This window comes from Homarus americanus, unplaced genomic scaffold (genome assembly GCF_018991925.1).
Source record: "Homarus americanus isolate GMGI-L3 unplaced genomic scaffold, GMGI_Hamer_2.0 scaffold4896, whole genome shotgun sequence".
Taxonomy (NCBI): Eukaryota; Metazoa; Arthropoda; class Malacostraca; order Decapoda; family Nephropidae; genus Homarus; species Homarus americanus.
The window spans coordinates 7,993,719-8,010,919 of NW_024749657.1; the positions used below are offsets into that span (position 1 = coordinate 7,993,719).

General features: G+C 34.5%; 1 protein-coding gene across 1 annotated transcript in view; it reads right to left on the bottom strand.

Moving 5' to 3' along the window:
• LOC121853601 (muscle calcium channel subunit alpha-1-like) overlaps positions 1-17,201 on the bottom strand; it is a gene marked incomplete in the record, with an annotated part of 305,963 nt that overhangs the window by 204,349 nt on the left and 84,413 nt on the right. The window contains 2 exon segments of the mRNA XM_042347854.1: positions 5,342-5,446; positions 11,335-11,492. Of these exon segments, the coding sequence (XP_042203788.1) occupies positions 5,342-5,446; positions 11,335-11,492 (263 nt within the window).

A 17,201-nucleotide genomic window follows, 5' to 3' on the forward strand; every position in this document is an offset into this window, starting at 1 on the left:
TGAACACCTTACTCGGTAAACAGCGAACTTCTACTGCAAGGACACAAATGACATCATAAATAGTATGCAAGAATAAAATAAAAAGGAGGTATAGAAGGGTGGACACATGCATATCATTCCTGGAAGGCTTGCAGGACAGGTGTACACAATGACTTGTTTGAGACCAAACAGTGGCTCACAAATACCTCCATAATCATGGCATCAAATTAGCTCAATGCTGCAGAAGCAACCTTGGCTTAAACAAGCTTCAGTTGTCATATGAAGGCATCATGCAATCATATTGGAGGGATACAAGACAAGAAAAGCTGATGATGGTGAAACAGATCAGTGCTTGTGATGCCAACAGGCTTAGTAACACTCACAATGAGACACTGTGGATAACACTGATACAGAAATTAAAAAGCAGAAGTAACGGTGCAAGATACAATAGTGATTCTTACTGTATTGGTAAGGGTGTTGTGTTTTGTAGAGATGAGCCAACTTATAATAAAACTATAGTTGCTAGTTATGTCTGCAACTATAGTCAATAGCCACAATGAAGGTGGAATATCTAAAGACAGTTACTGAAAGCCAGTTCTAAGCTGACAGTGTAAGTTGAGAAAAAAAAAATTGACAAATAAATACAAGTATAAAGAAAAATGAGAACACATTAAGAGAATAATATAAAAAAAAATAATGAAACCTTAGTTACTGATACTGTGAGATATGATGTGGTAACAGTGGAAGGATAATGACAACTATAAGAACTGTGATACAATGAGTGAAGTGATGATAATGAGCTGTGAGGCTTATGGCATTTTCATTGTTATCAAAGAATAATGCAGAAGTTTACTAGAAAGACTTACAATGATATATGTACAGTATTACTAGGCATTAAAAATGTGGTGTATCTATGAAATGATAATGGTACATGAAGGAACTGTATTGAGGTGATGGTAAAATGAAGGGATTGTGATGAAATGGTGGTGAAATTTAATTAGTTTATGATGGTCTTTGGATGAGGTGAAAGTAAAATAATTATCATAAGAGGGAATGAGGTTGTAATATGGTGATGGTACACACATAATAATAAATTAGGGTAAGTGACCATGGAAAAGAGAATAAAGTAAAGAAATTATGGTGAATAGATGATGATAAACAAGAGTCATTGTCGTAAAGTAATAGTAGAAGATATGACGATGAATGATGCTGGGTATTGAGACTTACAGTGAGAGAATAATGAAATGCTATTAGTAAAAGAGAGAGACTTGTAATGACCTAATGGATGTATAATAATGATGACTCAGGTGAAGAAGCAGTAAGCAAAGTTGAATTGAAATAAAGATAAACTAAAAATGTTGAAAGAAATTGGCTGATGAGCTGATAATGACAAAGGTGATAACACAAGTTTATGGTATATATGAAAGGTATTACCAGTAAAGAAAAAAATGGCGAACCTTTTTGTTTGTTCTAGCTTAAGAGCGTAGCAATGAGAGATCCATATAACAATAATGATATACAGGTAAAGACTTGCCTGTACAACCTACACTTGAGGAGGAAAAGCATAGGATGGGTGTGAGTTGTAGTGGTGGTGGTGTTTTACAGTACTGCACATTTTAACAAACAGTAGAGCAATAGGTTGAGTATGTATCTAGTTGAAGCAGATAGATTATCTGGGATGATATGGTTTGAATTTCATCACAAAATTGAAAATCAAACCCACAGTTGAAATAAAAATGGGAATCTATGGTGGTACTGTACTGTATACAGTAATGGGTGGGTCAATTTTCTTAACAAGTACTTATGAAAATTTCATACTATTCACCTGGAGCAAGTATTTACCCTCCTATTCTGTACATATAAATACAGTGGTATATCAAAACTTCACCTTAATTTTCAGTTCAAAGTACACAAACAATACAAAATATCATATAATTGTTAATTCCCTCACAGCAGTCAAATTATGCACTGCCTACCCACCCTGGTAAGCCCACAGCACATTAGAAACATCCAATATAGCAATTTGTATTACATCCCTCATATACTGTACCATCAACTTTCTATTTATGTTTACTTAAATGATATTCAGTTATTACAAACACTGTAACTGTTACAATACATATGGTGAACTAAGATACATCTTCCTACAGAGAGAGTTAACCCCAACAGTCAACACAATCACAATGGAATTGGGGAGTCAGGTCAGGCTGCGCTCTTCCCTGAGTGAGACAAGTGACATGTGATGTGTCCTTTGGCAAGTGTAACATCAGTAGCCCTGAAATGACTCTGCTTGAAATATACTGAGTGAATGAGTGTGTAAGTATGTTTGTGTATGGTGCCATGTAAGCGAGTGTTTATATGTACAGTATTGTTTTTACTAGAGAAATAAAACACAGTAAAAAGTAGAACAAGTTTAGGGTTTGGGGACACAGATGGTCATTGTGGTTGTACATGTGTGAGACAGCCCTGAGAGTGAGGTATAGTAATATGTTATTGCTCATGTCACAATGCAGAACTGAATTTATTTTATAACATATTACAGTACTGTAGTTTCGATGCACCACACAGTTTATGTCACTCACAACCAAAGGTGAAGTTTCCAGATTTTTTTTCTATTTTTATGCATCATCCACTCCTTGTTTGGGTTGTTGTTCATCATCATGTGTGTAAGAGTTGTGGCTGCCACTAGCAAACAAAATTCCACAAAAAATTCCTTAAAATTCAACTGAATCTTCCTGAATTAAGACAATTAAGACTGTACAGGCATACATTTGAGACACTGCCTATTTGAGAATTATTTCATAACAATGCTCAACGTTTTGGAGAATTACTCAAAAAAAAATCTACAATACGGTTCAAATATTCCAAGTGAGACTACTGTATATAACATACAATGTTCTTGTCTTTTCCCCGAGCCACGCACTCAAGCACGAGAGTGACGTACACCGATTACTACACTGACAGTAGCACCCGCCTCCATCAGTTTTCAATGCTTCCCACAGATGTGTGTCGACTTCACTGTGGTATTAACTCAAGTCAAAAGGCCTGCATGTGATATTGCTATTAATGTGGCTAAGCAATCGGAAAAAAGCATCAGTATGGATGTGAAAATGCAAGTCTTAAGGCGAGCATCAGGTTGATATTGTTTGTAGTATGGGTTTCACTTTGTCAACCATTAGAACTTGTTGGACTCCACATAAGAGTAGGGTTGTGTTAAATGTGACAGCAGACGGTGATCAATCTTAAGCAATTGGTGAGTGTGTAACTTATTGTATTTCTATGTCCATTACATATTTAAAAAATAATAATTATATATATATATATATATATATATATATATATATATATATATATATATATATATATATATATATATATATATATATATATATATATATATATATATATATATATATATATACAGGGTGTCCCATAAGTTTCCATACAACGTATCACCAACGCCATTACAAGCATAACTCCAGCTGTGCTTGAACGTGTTCTTCAGCAGTGGAGGACACGCATTGAAGAGTGTTTTCAACAGAATGGTAGTCATGTAGAGCATATTATATAAATAAAAATGGATTTTCATAAAATTTATTTTTCTATATAAATTTATATATATTCCTATGTATGGTATATATATATATATAATATATAAATATAAATATAAATATAAATATAAATAAATATATATATATATATATATATATATATATATATATATATATATATATATATATATATATATATATATATATATATATATATAATTTTGTTTAACATATGTATCATGTACTGTACACAGTATCATAATCAGTGATATTACTGATGTTAAATGAAGTCCTCATATATCACTTATGGGTAAAAAACAGGACTGTCACAAATGCATCTCTATTGGAACCACATTTTAATGACCTCTTCTAGAGTTGTTTCTTATTTTGTTCCATTTCCCAGGAATACATCTAATGTGCTGTAAGAGTACAAAGGGCCAAAGTTGTGTGACTGGGATCTGAATATTGAATAAATTATTCTTGGGGTACCTTCATAATGAAGGTACCTTAAAAGGGAGAAAGCCGTGGAAATTTTCTGCCAAGCATGGATACACAAACTCCAATCTGCTTTTATTAACACCAACTACAAAAAGATGTTTCAAGGACCAGCAAATCAGATCCAGTCGCACTCATACAGCAAGAACCTGCTCGGCCTTAAGTGTTTCTTCACTTACGACAAATATGACCCAACCCGAATAGATATTGTCATTATATATACTTTAGGTGTTTTTACTAATCTTCAGTACCAAAATACCTGGGTTACATTCTGGCTGTACTGTCCTAATTTGAAACTGGGAAAAAATATCCACAGTAATAATTATGATAATGAAGTGAAAATAAAAATAAAGAAATTTTGGAAAATGGTGGCAGTAAATTATAATGATGGTGAAGATGAAATAAATAATACGAATAGAGAGATATCTGAGAAAACAAATACATGATGGTGAAGCTAAGGTTGAGTACCCTGGTACCTGGTGACTGATGGCAAAGGGTAAAGGTAATGGTGTGAAAAATACCGATAAAATAAAAAGTTAAATATAAGAAGCACTGTAAATCAGGATAAACTTTACAGGGAATCATCAAACAAGGAAATCTTCTTTATTCAAGTTACAACTGCACTAAAAAAATTTCATCATCCAAACTAAAAAAAAAAAATCCATTGGAAATTAATAACCTTTGTGAATTAAGATGAAGGAGAGGCTCAAAAGGTTGTAGTTGGATTGACAGTCAGGAAATAAAATGACCTACCCGGTAATTCACAAACAGAAGCAATCCCGACAAAAAAATCACAAATAAAAATTGTTTGTACATCGGGTAAATCACTGATACGAAAGGGTGAAAATATCTACTGATAATAACAACTTGGAAATGGAAGAATCAGGCCACAAAAGGGGGTGGGGAGACCATATTTTTCATAATGGACAGAAGAGATAGCATACTGTATGCGCCGATGACATTATCATGTAATCAGGGTATCAAACTTGGAAAAATTATTTAGAAAATAGGTTAGGCAAAGATAACTGTGGAAAATGATATTGTGGGTTTCAAACGAAACTCAAAAAACGCGGTAGCAGAAAAGGTGCAGAATGAAGTATATATTAATACAAAGAAGTAAATAAAACTTTGATGAGGAACACGAGGACGCCACACCATGCGAGCGTGCTAGCGACTGAGCCTTAAAGGTGGAAAGTATAAACAGGCCCGCGCTCTTCGCCAACTGACAATCGGCCTCAGGTTTAGGAGGATGGAGAGTTGTGGCCAGAGCGCGAGCCTGGGCGTTCACCTGTTCAGTTCTCTGGCCTCATACATACAGTTACGCATAGAGAAGAGGGGCAAGAAGAGCAGAAGGGAAGTTGGGGAGGCCACCGACATGGCTCCACGGTTGCTCGTTCCCGGCAGTACTAAACGGCGCCCGTCTGAAGATAGGGGGCGAACGCGGTTAACATCACACCGCTTTCTTGGGTGTGGGATCATAAGACGAATCCCATTGTCTATGTTGTTATTGATTTTTTACTGCGTTCACTATTACAAGGGAAATGCTCTAAGTGTAGGCAAAAACTACCAGTTCTTGTGTAACTTGGACTGTAAAGGGATTTCACAGTTTACTTTACATGAGTAAGGGTGCATTCCGTCACAAGGATATTTACTTAGTGAGAATTATGATGTGCGGGGAAGGAAATTATATTCCATAAACGTATCTTTTAAATGTTAATACAACAATACTCTGAATTATAAGAGGTAAGATTTTGCTGATGGTGAATACCTCATCCAACACCGTGCACAACCCTTCCCTAGGTTAGGGAGCCCCGGATTAAAGGTTTCTTGGATTGATTGTTTCACCTTATGTTTGGTCTGTTTACAGCCAAATCTCTATATTAAATTCATTTTCTTATGCATTATTTTATTGCCTTCATTATATTATAATATAATATACTATACTGTACTATACTATATATACATACCCAAGATGGCAAAAAAAAAATATATATATATATATATATATATATATATAAATTCATTTTCTTATGCATTATTTTATTGCCTTCATTATATTATAATATAATATACTATACTGTACTATACTATATATACATACCCAAGATGGCAAAAAAAAAATATATATATATATATATATATATATATATATATATATATATATATATATATATATATATATATATATATATATATATATATATATATATATATATATATATATATATATACAAATGCAAGTAAATCATATGGGTCTGGGATCCAAGGTACCACCAGAAACAAAATACTAAGTTCCCAAAACTTCGTGTAATTCACATCTTCAGGGTGAGTACAGTCTGTACTCACTGAGATAATTATATATATATATATATATATATATATATATATATATATATATATATATATATATATATATACACACATCCTGCTTGCATTAGCAAGAAAAGGTTTGGGGTATTTGAATACGAAGCAATGATAAATAAAAGGAACCTGGATGTCTTGGTTCTGAGCAAAATAATGTATAGTTGAAGGGTAAGGGAGATCACTGTTAAGCACTAATCAAGGGCATAAAGTCAGGTGGTGGTGTTGATAGAAATATGCCGTGAAAATACTGATAATAGATAGTAAACAGAAGAAGGAAATTTATAAGTATATGAGGAGGCATAACTAGAGGAAAGATAATTGTTTATTAGGTCATGTGTTGGTAAATAAAAGGCTGAGATATAAGATGAACACTGCAAGAGGAAGTACATAAGGAGTCTCTCAACAATATTTGGCAAAAGTGAGAAGAATAGCAAATGGAAGAATAAGTCGAAGAGAGATTGAAAGAAGTGTGAAGACGGTTATAAAAGAAATAGTTGAAGGGAGAAAAAGGAAGGATCGAAAATTAAATGCACCAGTTTAAGACTAGACGCCATTAAATGTAAGTTGAAGTGTAGGAGTACAAGACAGTGGGAATAAAAAACAGGAAGAGGGTATGGTGCAATAAGAGGTTAGGTGTGCTGACTGAGGAGGAGAGAAGGTTATACAGTATAAGCTTCAGTTACAAGCAAGGAGCCAAGAATGGGGGTGTACCGAGTCTCAGTGAGGCAAGATACTGTACTATAAGAGAGTGAAGTATGGACTTTGGATGTAAGTGAAAATGAGACCCCATGGGCCAAGCAGATATAACACAAGGCAGATGAAGCCTTTTTTATATACACATGGAGAAAATGTAGTCAGCACTGTACTCAGGCACCTTCACTTACTGAACTATAGAGCAAGATACCCCGTGATAGATAGGTACACTGGAGCTGTGTCCTGGGTGCAAATCAACAACACTAAGACAGAAAGTGAACTGTATCACTCTGCTGCTGTACCCCTTAGGTGAAAAAAGAAAATTACTGTATATGAAGCTTAAATGACTTGACAGAGGAATATTCAGGACAAATAAGAATGAGAGTGGAAGGGGAAGAATCAATGGGCAGACACTAATCCAGTGGTATGGGTATACAGTACATATAGAAAAATATTAGTGAAAGATTGACAAAGGAAGTGTATAATCCAGTGGAAGGTAGGAGAAAGAAACAAAGACCAAGATGGAGATAGAAGAATGGGGCAAAAGTTTTACTAGTAGTCAGGAAGATAGACATCCAGGAAGCAGCAGTGTTCAGAGAATGGTGTCACATGAATTTTGGGGAAGGGCGCACTGCTACTGGGTAATGCTAGCTTATGCGAGGCAACAAGGGTGAACCAAATTTGGAGTTTTCTTATGGAAAAGGAGTACTATTGTAGAGCACATCTCATATAGGAATAAAAATGAGTGAATGAAAATGAATGAACAGAGAAAATGTATGAGTACTTGCTCTTGATTTTGGCGATCCCTGCATGAAGCAGAAAAAGGTCTGAAATGGTAATATACAACAACCCTTGACCCCTTGCAGAATTAGAACCCACCTTTTCAGACAAGTGATTAGAGTGCTACTGAGAGGTAACTAATTCCTTGAGATTACTTAGATGTGTTCTAGATGAAGGCTTGCTGCTAAAATTTAATATATATGATTGCTGTCCTTAATAAAAAATATTGTTTGCTTTTCATTGGGCTTTTTCATGCAGATTACCAGTAAGTTTCTTATTGTTGAGGCTTAGGCCCTTCTACCTTTCTGATTTTACGAAACAAAATAATCAGTGTAAACTTATCATCTAATGACTAAGCCACAATTACATTCTCGGTACTCTACAAATCTTTTGAATATTTGTTTCACAGTTCTCTAAATGCTGCCTCGGAAATCATTATGCACTTCACTATAACTTTATTCATAATTATTAGTTTACAGCTAGTGAAGCACTGTTTCTGAAAATATCCTCTTCCCAGCATATGCTTTTCTAAGTCTAAGGTATATACATAGCTATACATACTTGACATATTTTTATGACAACCCTGAAATGCTTATCACATGTACAAACATTAATTTCATTAAATTTTGTTTAAAAAAGTTGTACACTTATCCTTGTCTAAGTACACATACTGTAGTGCATTTATGATTAAGGTTTTAAAGGACTTACTACACTACCCTGTATTACATCAACATTTCCAATTATCCATATACAGTATAATGGATAATAGAGAAATTAAAAGTGAATTAATGAGATTTGGCTGTAAAAGTACCATTATCAGGTGAATCAGAGGGTAGTATGAGGCCAAAAAAATGTGAGCGTCTACTTAAAAAAAAATAAAAGGCAAGTTGGTTATGCATACAATGTATTATACACAAGAGCTTTTTTGGCACTTTATCTGAAGGGTCGTTTTTATTTATCCTTGAACCTGTGTGTGGGGGGGTGGGGGGGTGGGGGGGAGGGGGTACATACTCACAGTGGCTACAGATAATACATAAAAAATTGGGCATAGAAGGTACAATTTAGAGTAGCAAGGAAAAGATTGTATTGTTTTACACAGAACTTCATTTTAGGCATAACTTTTGTTCTTCTCTTTTTGTTCAGAGTACTTTTGGACATCAAGGATCAAATTGTGTTGATAAAAAACAAATAATCTGTATTTTATATGAATAAAACAAGGGTGTAAAATTAGCTGAGAGAATTCCTCTCTCAATAAAGCCTCTGCTTTAGATCCTAGCTGAGCCAAAGGTACTTTGGGAATGCTCTCTGGAAAATGAACACCGTTTAAAACAATTACATTAACATGCCCGCGCCACGCAAAATGGCCTGTGTGAGGGGGAGGGGAAGGGGTGGGGATGGTGCATAAATTACACTAGATTCATGGAAGAGTGCTTATATAAGTGGTGGAGTAGCAACTCTGAACCTTAACACAAGTGACAGCAAGGGACATTATTCCTCTCTGCAAGACTGGAAAATTAAGCCTTACTGCTGCATGCTGTCAATATAACTAATTATGAATACATCTAGAGAGGCATGAAATCATCACAGTTTAATTCTTCTCTTTAAAAGTTGCATCTTCATCTCAGTGTATATATTAATATACTAAGATGGTCTGATCAACTAATTAAGGTAAGAGAATTACATCACACAGTAACAAACCAAACCTCAAGTAAAAATGTTTCATAATTGGTTTGGCATAATGATTCACTTTCGCCATTCATGCCACAAGATAACCATCATTATATTAGCCTACAAGACATGACCTCTATTATTTAAATATGCAATGGTCTTCTGCAAATCTTTTAACTTCTAAGCTTTATATTTCTCAGTCTTACACATGCACACATCACATATACAGCATGGCTGAGTTTGTTGGTGGAGTGGAAGCTCATGTCTACCAGATGACTGATGAAAAATAGCAGATATCACTCACAGCCCACTGATTACTGATTAAAGTATAATGCATCATTGCCAAAAAAAAAATGCATTCCTCACAAAATAAGATGCATTACTATAACTCAAACAGACACATCTATGTTGAAATTTATGACTTTTCTTTCATCTGGAGTTACTTCATACCTTCCTTTTGTCCACTCTGTTTAATTGTCAATTTCAAGATTTAATAATTGTCAGGGTTAGTAATGCTACATGCTGTAATTATTGGGGAAAATTATTATACAGTATTATTTAATCACTGATATCATTAATCCAGAATATAAATTATCATTAAATTTTAACACAATTACTTATAATACCTAAGAACAACCATTATGAGTCAGGGTTATCACATTAAACATTAAACTTTTTACTTCTCAAAATAAATATAAAATTAAGTCCTCATAATAGTTGATCTTATTTTGACTACTCCTACTCCAGACATCTCTCTGAAATTTTGATTAGTTTTATCAGCTGTAAAATAAGATGGATTAGGAAATTATTCCTTAATAAAATATCCAAGACCGTTGAAGCTTAGAGAAGAAACCTAAAAGAATAAACAACTACCGTACATTACTGCATATGGGCAACTACGTAAGGTACTGATGTGTACCAAGAGACAGATCATAATTATAAAATAGCCATTACTTGCAGGTCTACATTAAATACCCTACTCTAGTCTAATTAAATAGCAACATAAAGAGAGGAGCAGTACTTTCATCACCGTTCTCTAAGATCTACCAAAATGTGATAATTAAGAGGAAAAACGACAAGAAAAGGGAAGATAAGAACTTGGTGATGGTCGCCTACCGTCAGACTCCTTCTTATCATCCTTTTCCTCAAGGTCAAGATCTTCAGCATGGGTAATCCACTCCAGATACCCCCGGAGGTCCTCCTCGATTTGTTGCTTTTCTCTGAGTTTTCTGAAGTCTCCACGGGCTTTAGCTTTCTCTCTTTCCTTTGAGAACTCTCTAGCGGGGACACATGTAGCTAGGGTTAGTGCTTGCTACTGCTATTTAATACTTACTCTCTCTATCTGGGGCAAATATCAACAAAAATAACCTTGATGCTATTCACACTAGTAGTGGCACAAAAATGCAAAGCAACAATGAGTCTCCTTAGCTACATGGGAAAACTGAAAACCAATGTAAACCAGAGCTACTTGTAATGACTTATGATTTATTATTTATAGCTGTTAAGTTCATTAAATGATGCAAATAATTTTTAACTAAGGCACCCATAGTTGTTTTGCATTTTGAACTCGAAGCTACGGGTGAGATGCTGCTGACTAGGGTGAAAATAGACACTAGTGCTTTGGGATAAAAGGAGGTTCCAAGCTCAGCTGGAATCTGCAGCATCAGCCAAAATCTCCATCCTTCCTTAGATGTCTCCACCAGCAGATGATGGGCCCTGTGGTACAATGGTAGTGAGCTACACTACTTTTGGATTAGTGAAGGGTGTTAGCAAGACTCCAGAGGTTCAATGATTCTCTTCCTACCATCTGTTTCCTTCTTGTCATCTCCTTCCATCTCTATATCTTCTGCTGCAGTTATCCATTCCAGATAACCTCTCAAATCCTCCTCAATTTGCTGCTTTTTTCGCAATTTCATGAAGTCTCCTCGTGCCTGAGCTTTTTCTCTTTCTTTGGAGAACTCTCTGTCAGGGGTCAAATGACAGGTTAACTCAGCTCTCAGCAACAGGCCATCATGACCTGTTTTGTTAACTATATTTCCTTTTAGAGTAGGAGAATTAACAAAGTAAAAAAAATAAATGGAAATATACTGATATGATTTACTTGTGATCCCTTATCATATATACTGTACTAACATTATAAATAAACACCTGATAATTTCTGCAATAATAAAATATTTTTGCAAAGAAAATTTTGAAGGAATGACCACGAAAACTCCATTTTATGACCAAGGGGAAAAAAATGGTGTCCTTTGAGATCTATACCACTAAAACTCCCTCTGGCTGACCCTACTTATACCACAAGGCTTAACAAATCTATAAACAGCATTCATTATCCATACAGACTGATCTTTTGTTGCAAACCTTCCATGTCCTTTATTCTATATTCATTCAAGCTAACATTAATTTATCAGTCTCCTTTCTCTACTTATTTTCAGCACTTGCTTGTCTTCACATTAACTGATAATGATTTCCTCACAAACACTCTTCCCACTTCACTCAAAATTATTTGTTACTCTACTTTTGAATCATTTATGAGAGCAGTGTCATCTGATACCACGACCTGACCCACTTCCCAAGATAATCCCACATTATTACTCACTAAACTTACACATCTCTCTACTACTGTTGGTTACTTTCACCTCTCATACTATGTCATTCATTAAAATACAAAACAACCATTGATATCAAACTACTGTACAGTGATATCCCCGTCAGCCGCAATAATTAGTGCAGAATTCTTCCGGGGATGAAAGATTTCCGGGTAATGAGACGACTCTTTCAAACCCAAAAAATTCACATTTCGGCAGAATTTTTCTGGCAAAGGCAAACTTGTCAAGATGGTATTTTACTGGTATTAGATTTTGCAGGTCACTCATTTACGACCCTTAGGTCATAAAAAAAGTATCAAAAAGCTTTAGAGAAAATAGTTACATTGTTCAAGGAAGATCCCTTGGCAAAATGTTTAGCAAGAGTGACTGTACCTTTTACTGTACCCTGTGATCCCTAAGAAAATACAAGTGCATCTTTGATTGACAATTATGATTACTACCAAGAGTCCTATCAACAATACCCATCTGGCTAAATCTGACCAAGGGATCAAGAACCTTTAGAAAAAATAATAATAATAAAATAACTGGATAGAGAAGAGTTGATTGGAAATTTAACATTTTAAGTGGGGCTACTACCCAGGAATTAAAAAACAATACAAAACAAAGAACAATATGGAATATAAATACTACTGTATACTTTTTCAAATATAAAAATGCTAAATGAAAATATGAAATAATTCTAAAGTACATTTTTTCAATCACTTTAGTACCATCAAAGATTTACAGACTAAAAAAATCTAGCATGAAAAAGACTGACACTAATTTACAGACTTTAAACAGTTACCTATAAAGGATCATCACCAGAAGAGTATTAGCTTACCCTGTCTCTCACACAGCTAGAATTGACATTTTAGCTCCTATTCATTTCTGTGACTGTTCCTGCTGCATCACCTCACTTATCAAGCCTCTACATTTATTGTTCCCATTACTATAGTGCAAACAGGGAAAGAGTCCATAAATGATAATGAAGAAGAAAGCCAAAGAATCACTTCCCTAATAAATTAATCAAAAAGATGTATTTCTCTCAGCTCGTGTTTTAAATAATGCTGCTGGATCTCCACTGCCAAAATATATGAAGGATACGTGAAAATAATGACTGATGAGATGACTGATATGTTTATCAATGTTGACAACTTTAAGATTGGTAATGAACTTATTACTTCCTCTTTTTTTTTCTAAAGGATAATTCTTTTCATAGTTTTGTTGTAAAATTTCTTATACCTGAAATTTCCTAATCCAGAATATGTGAGCTTAACATAATAGCATGTGAAACTTTTATTATCAGCAAAACAGGCCAGATTCCATGTTATGAGACTGCACAGAGCAAAAGCAGTATTCTAGATCAGATACTCTCAGTTATCACAGGCTGTACATACTACTTATACTGTACTGTATTATAAAACAATAAAAGCCTGAAGTAAGAACAAATTTAATTACAAATGCTATAAGAGATAAGATGTACTTGTGGAAATGAGGTTTTGGGCAGCGCCATTTTGGTTTATTATTTTGTCTTCTGCTCAATATTGTTCAACTTCGTGAGTAATTTTTTTTTAAATTCCAAGCAAATATTCTGTAGAACCCCTTAAAATTTTACTCCTGCTGTAGTCGGCCAACAGATATGTGTAAACAAGTATACGCGTGTCGGGTCAGTTCACATTGGTGAGCTGCGGAGTGTACACCTATGGTCTACCACACAAGCCTTTTCCACTTGTTTTTCCATCATTGCCCCATGTTTGAGCCATTATGTCTGATAACCCTGGACCAAACACCTCAAATGGAGCCTCTACAAAAGAAGCTGTCAAGAGGCACAAGAGCTTAAACATTCAAGATAATGTTTTAAACTTTAATTGGGGCAAATAAAGGAAAAATGACATTTCCCCTCTCATATTTCATAAAATCTTATACTGCAATTCGCAATGGCTAGAGCCCCTATTATTTTGAATTATGGGGGTCGTAATGTAGTGATATTACCCTGCAACTCAATGTCTCTCTCTGAAATATTGTACTGTACAGGTACTGTAAAATAAAACTACAGGGGTCCCTGATTTACGAACGTCCAACTTACGAACACCCGCCGATACGAATGGGGTTAAACTTGAAATTTACAGCATTTTATTTACCTGATGACTTATTTTTTACTTTCATTTACTGTATTTTGTCATTCTATTTTTATTTTGTCTTAAATTGAGTGATTTTAGATGTATATAAAGACTTAGGCTATGATATAGTGGGATTTTAAACATTGTTTTGTAAGTACGGTATACATATAGCATGTGTTCCGATTTACGTACAAATCTGACTTATGAACGTCCTCAGGAATGGAACCCGTTCGTAACCCGGGACCCCCTGTAATTAAAACTGATAACAGCTATACACTTAAAATAATAGTTATTAAATGGTGAGAAAGATCACCATCACTGATAACTCTCCTTGACACATGGCTGTGGATGATCACTGTTGTTGGTGAATTTACTCGAATGAAAACCATGAAAACACCAAAATACATCAAGTGCAATTCTTGAGGTGGGAATGGGCCATGACTGAGGTAAGGAACAGTTTTTCTTCTACACAAAAGGTCTTCAGAAAAATGTACATTAAAGGCAAGGGATATGATAGGTTCTGAGCTACAGTACAGAGGAGTTTGACTAATAGTTTTTCTAAGATAATTTGATAGGGAGAGATTTTTTTTTTTTTTACATCAAAGAGAGATTATCTGAACCAATGATGGCAATACTGCACCAAAGTTGACAGTTAGTTAAAGGCTGTCAGTAACAATATCCCAAATTATGGAATACTGTACATTCCTATCAAGAACACACAGTCTCAGAAATCATCTTCAATGGATCTTAGATAAATGAAATATTAGAGTATTGCCTCAGATACCCATTAATAATGGTTATAATGGTGATGCATTGGAAAACTGCACGGGCAACTGTAAAAATAAAAGATTTCTCATGCAAATTGAAATTGCCACATGATATTACATTTCATCAATACGTATTTAAAAAAAATTCTTCCCTCCTCTATGTGTCTGAAATAAAATAAAAATTCATGTGATTATTAAAACATTAGCTACCGGGTACATAAAAAAATTTAAATAAATCAGTGCACATCTAAAAAAAAATATATATAAAAAATTTAGAAAGATTTACACACTAGAGAGGATTACAATAGATGTAATTAAAAGCAAAACACAAAATTCTGAAAATATAATGGCAACAAGAAAAAAGTCTAAAAGAACAAAAATAAACTTGACCGCATATGAAATTGGTGTGAAGCTAAAATAAAAAGAGTGCTTTCTACTTTTACTCAAAAATAATTACTGTAAACTAAAAAAAAATCAAGCATTACCATTTCAATACCCCATTTATTCATGTACGTATATTATACACCTTTGGACATTACGCAGATATTTTGATATACTTTTAGTTACCGTATGTATTAGATTAATTGCGAGTATTTCTTACAGTCTAAATATTTAGATTTTCAAATTGTCAACTTGTATTGCAAAAATCGCTATCAATGAGGCTTTAGCATGTTTTATTTAAATCTTTATACCACATGATAATCTCTGTAGGGTTTGTATGAAGATGTTTCCATTTTATGACTGAGGAGAAGCAGCAAGTAAGCAGTAAAATCCATAACACTACTAGTACAGCATAGTATAGTATATCACCTCTTGGAAGGACTCATCTTTACCACCAGGTCTTTATAATATCTAGTGGCAAAAAAATCACCCAGAAAGTTATGGTTTTGTGGCAAATAACTTTCCCACCTAAGTGAACCAATGGTGAAGATTCTATACTATTTGATCTAATGCTTGGTTAAAGACTTGAACTTTAGTAGAATTGCTCACTCAAACCCCTTTAATCACAATCCTGCTTCTTAGTTCCAGCAAACTTACAATCCCATCCAAGGGAAGTGGGAAAATACCAGGGCACTTATTTCTTCCCCTCTGCCATGACAAATTGGATTTCACTCATCACTGCTATATTTGTAACCTATGGTTCATTGTGGGTGACCAATGAGATTCTGAATCAACTAAGAATGGGATGGAAGAGGTCATTTGGATAGAGGGTCAGATGCATCATCCCAATTAGTAGGTAACCACTTTTTAGAACAGCAGGGACTTACCTTATATACAGTACTGTACAGTACTTTGTAAAACCATGGACATGTGCTTCTCATTTATATATCATAAAACAAATCTTTATCTTGGTTCCTCTTTCCAAAATGTATTTAAAAATAATTTATTTCATAATAAATAAAACCATAGAAAAAACTCAATTCCTGTTCTTTGGTCATACAGCAAGGTTAAATATTAAAATAAAAATGTTAGTTAACCTTTGGCCTTCCTTAGGCCTTGACCTACTGTATGACAAACATCCACGTGGAGGTTTGATAAAAATTTTATTTACTTTCTCATTGCTAGAATGTTGTCTACAATTGACATGAGAAGAGTGATGTTGTATGGCAGTGAAATATGGGGAGTTAAGGAGGACAACATACATAAGTTTAAGTGAGTTGACAGTGGTGAGATGGATGTGCAACATGACATTAAGTGATAGGAAACCCTGTTCAGAGCTGATGGGTATTGGAAGTACAGTAGAGTATTGGCAACATTTTGTGCAGAAGTAGGTTGAGATGGTACGGGAATCTGAATAGAAAGGAGGAGTCCAATCAAGTCGAGAGATGCATGAGCCTGAACGTGAAGGGAGAGAGAGCCAAGGGTAGGCCAAGAATGCTACCATGGTAAATGGCTGTTTGACCTTCACTATTAACAGACATTTAAGTGTGGTGCTCTCCTTTTTTTTTAATTGGCAATACATATTCTGGTCATGTTTTGTGAAAATATTTTTGACCAGTGTATGAGTTATACTCTAGACAAGGTTTTGACCTTGACTATTAATCAAGTTACTGTAATTGTATTTGACACTGTATATCATCCTACAGTATTAAGAAACATCATTATAGATAATTTCACTAAAATCAGTAATGTGTTTTCAGAGGTATGTTTTAGACTAATAAATAGATAGATGATGATAAGCAGTTTCTTGGAGCT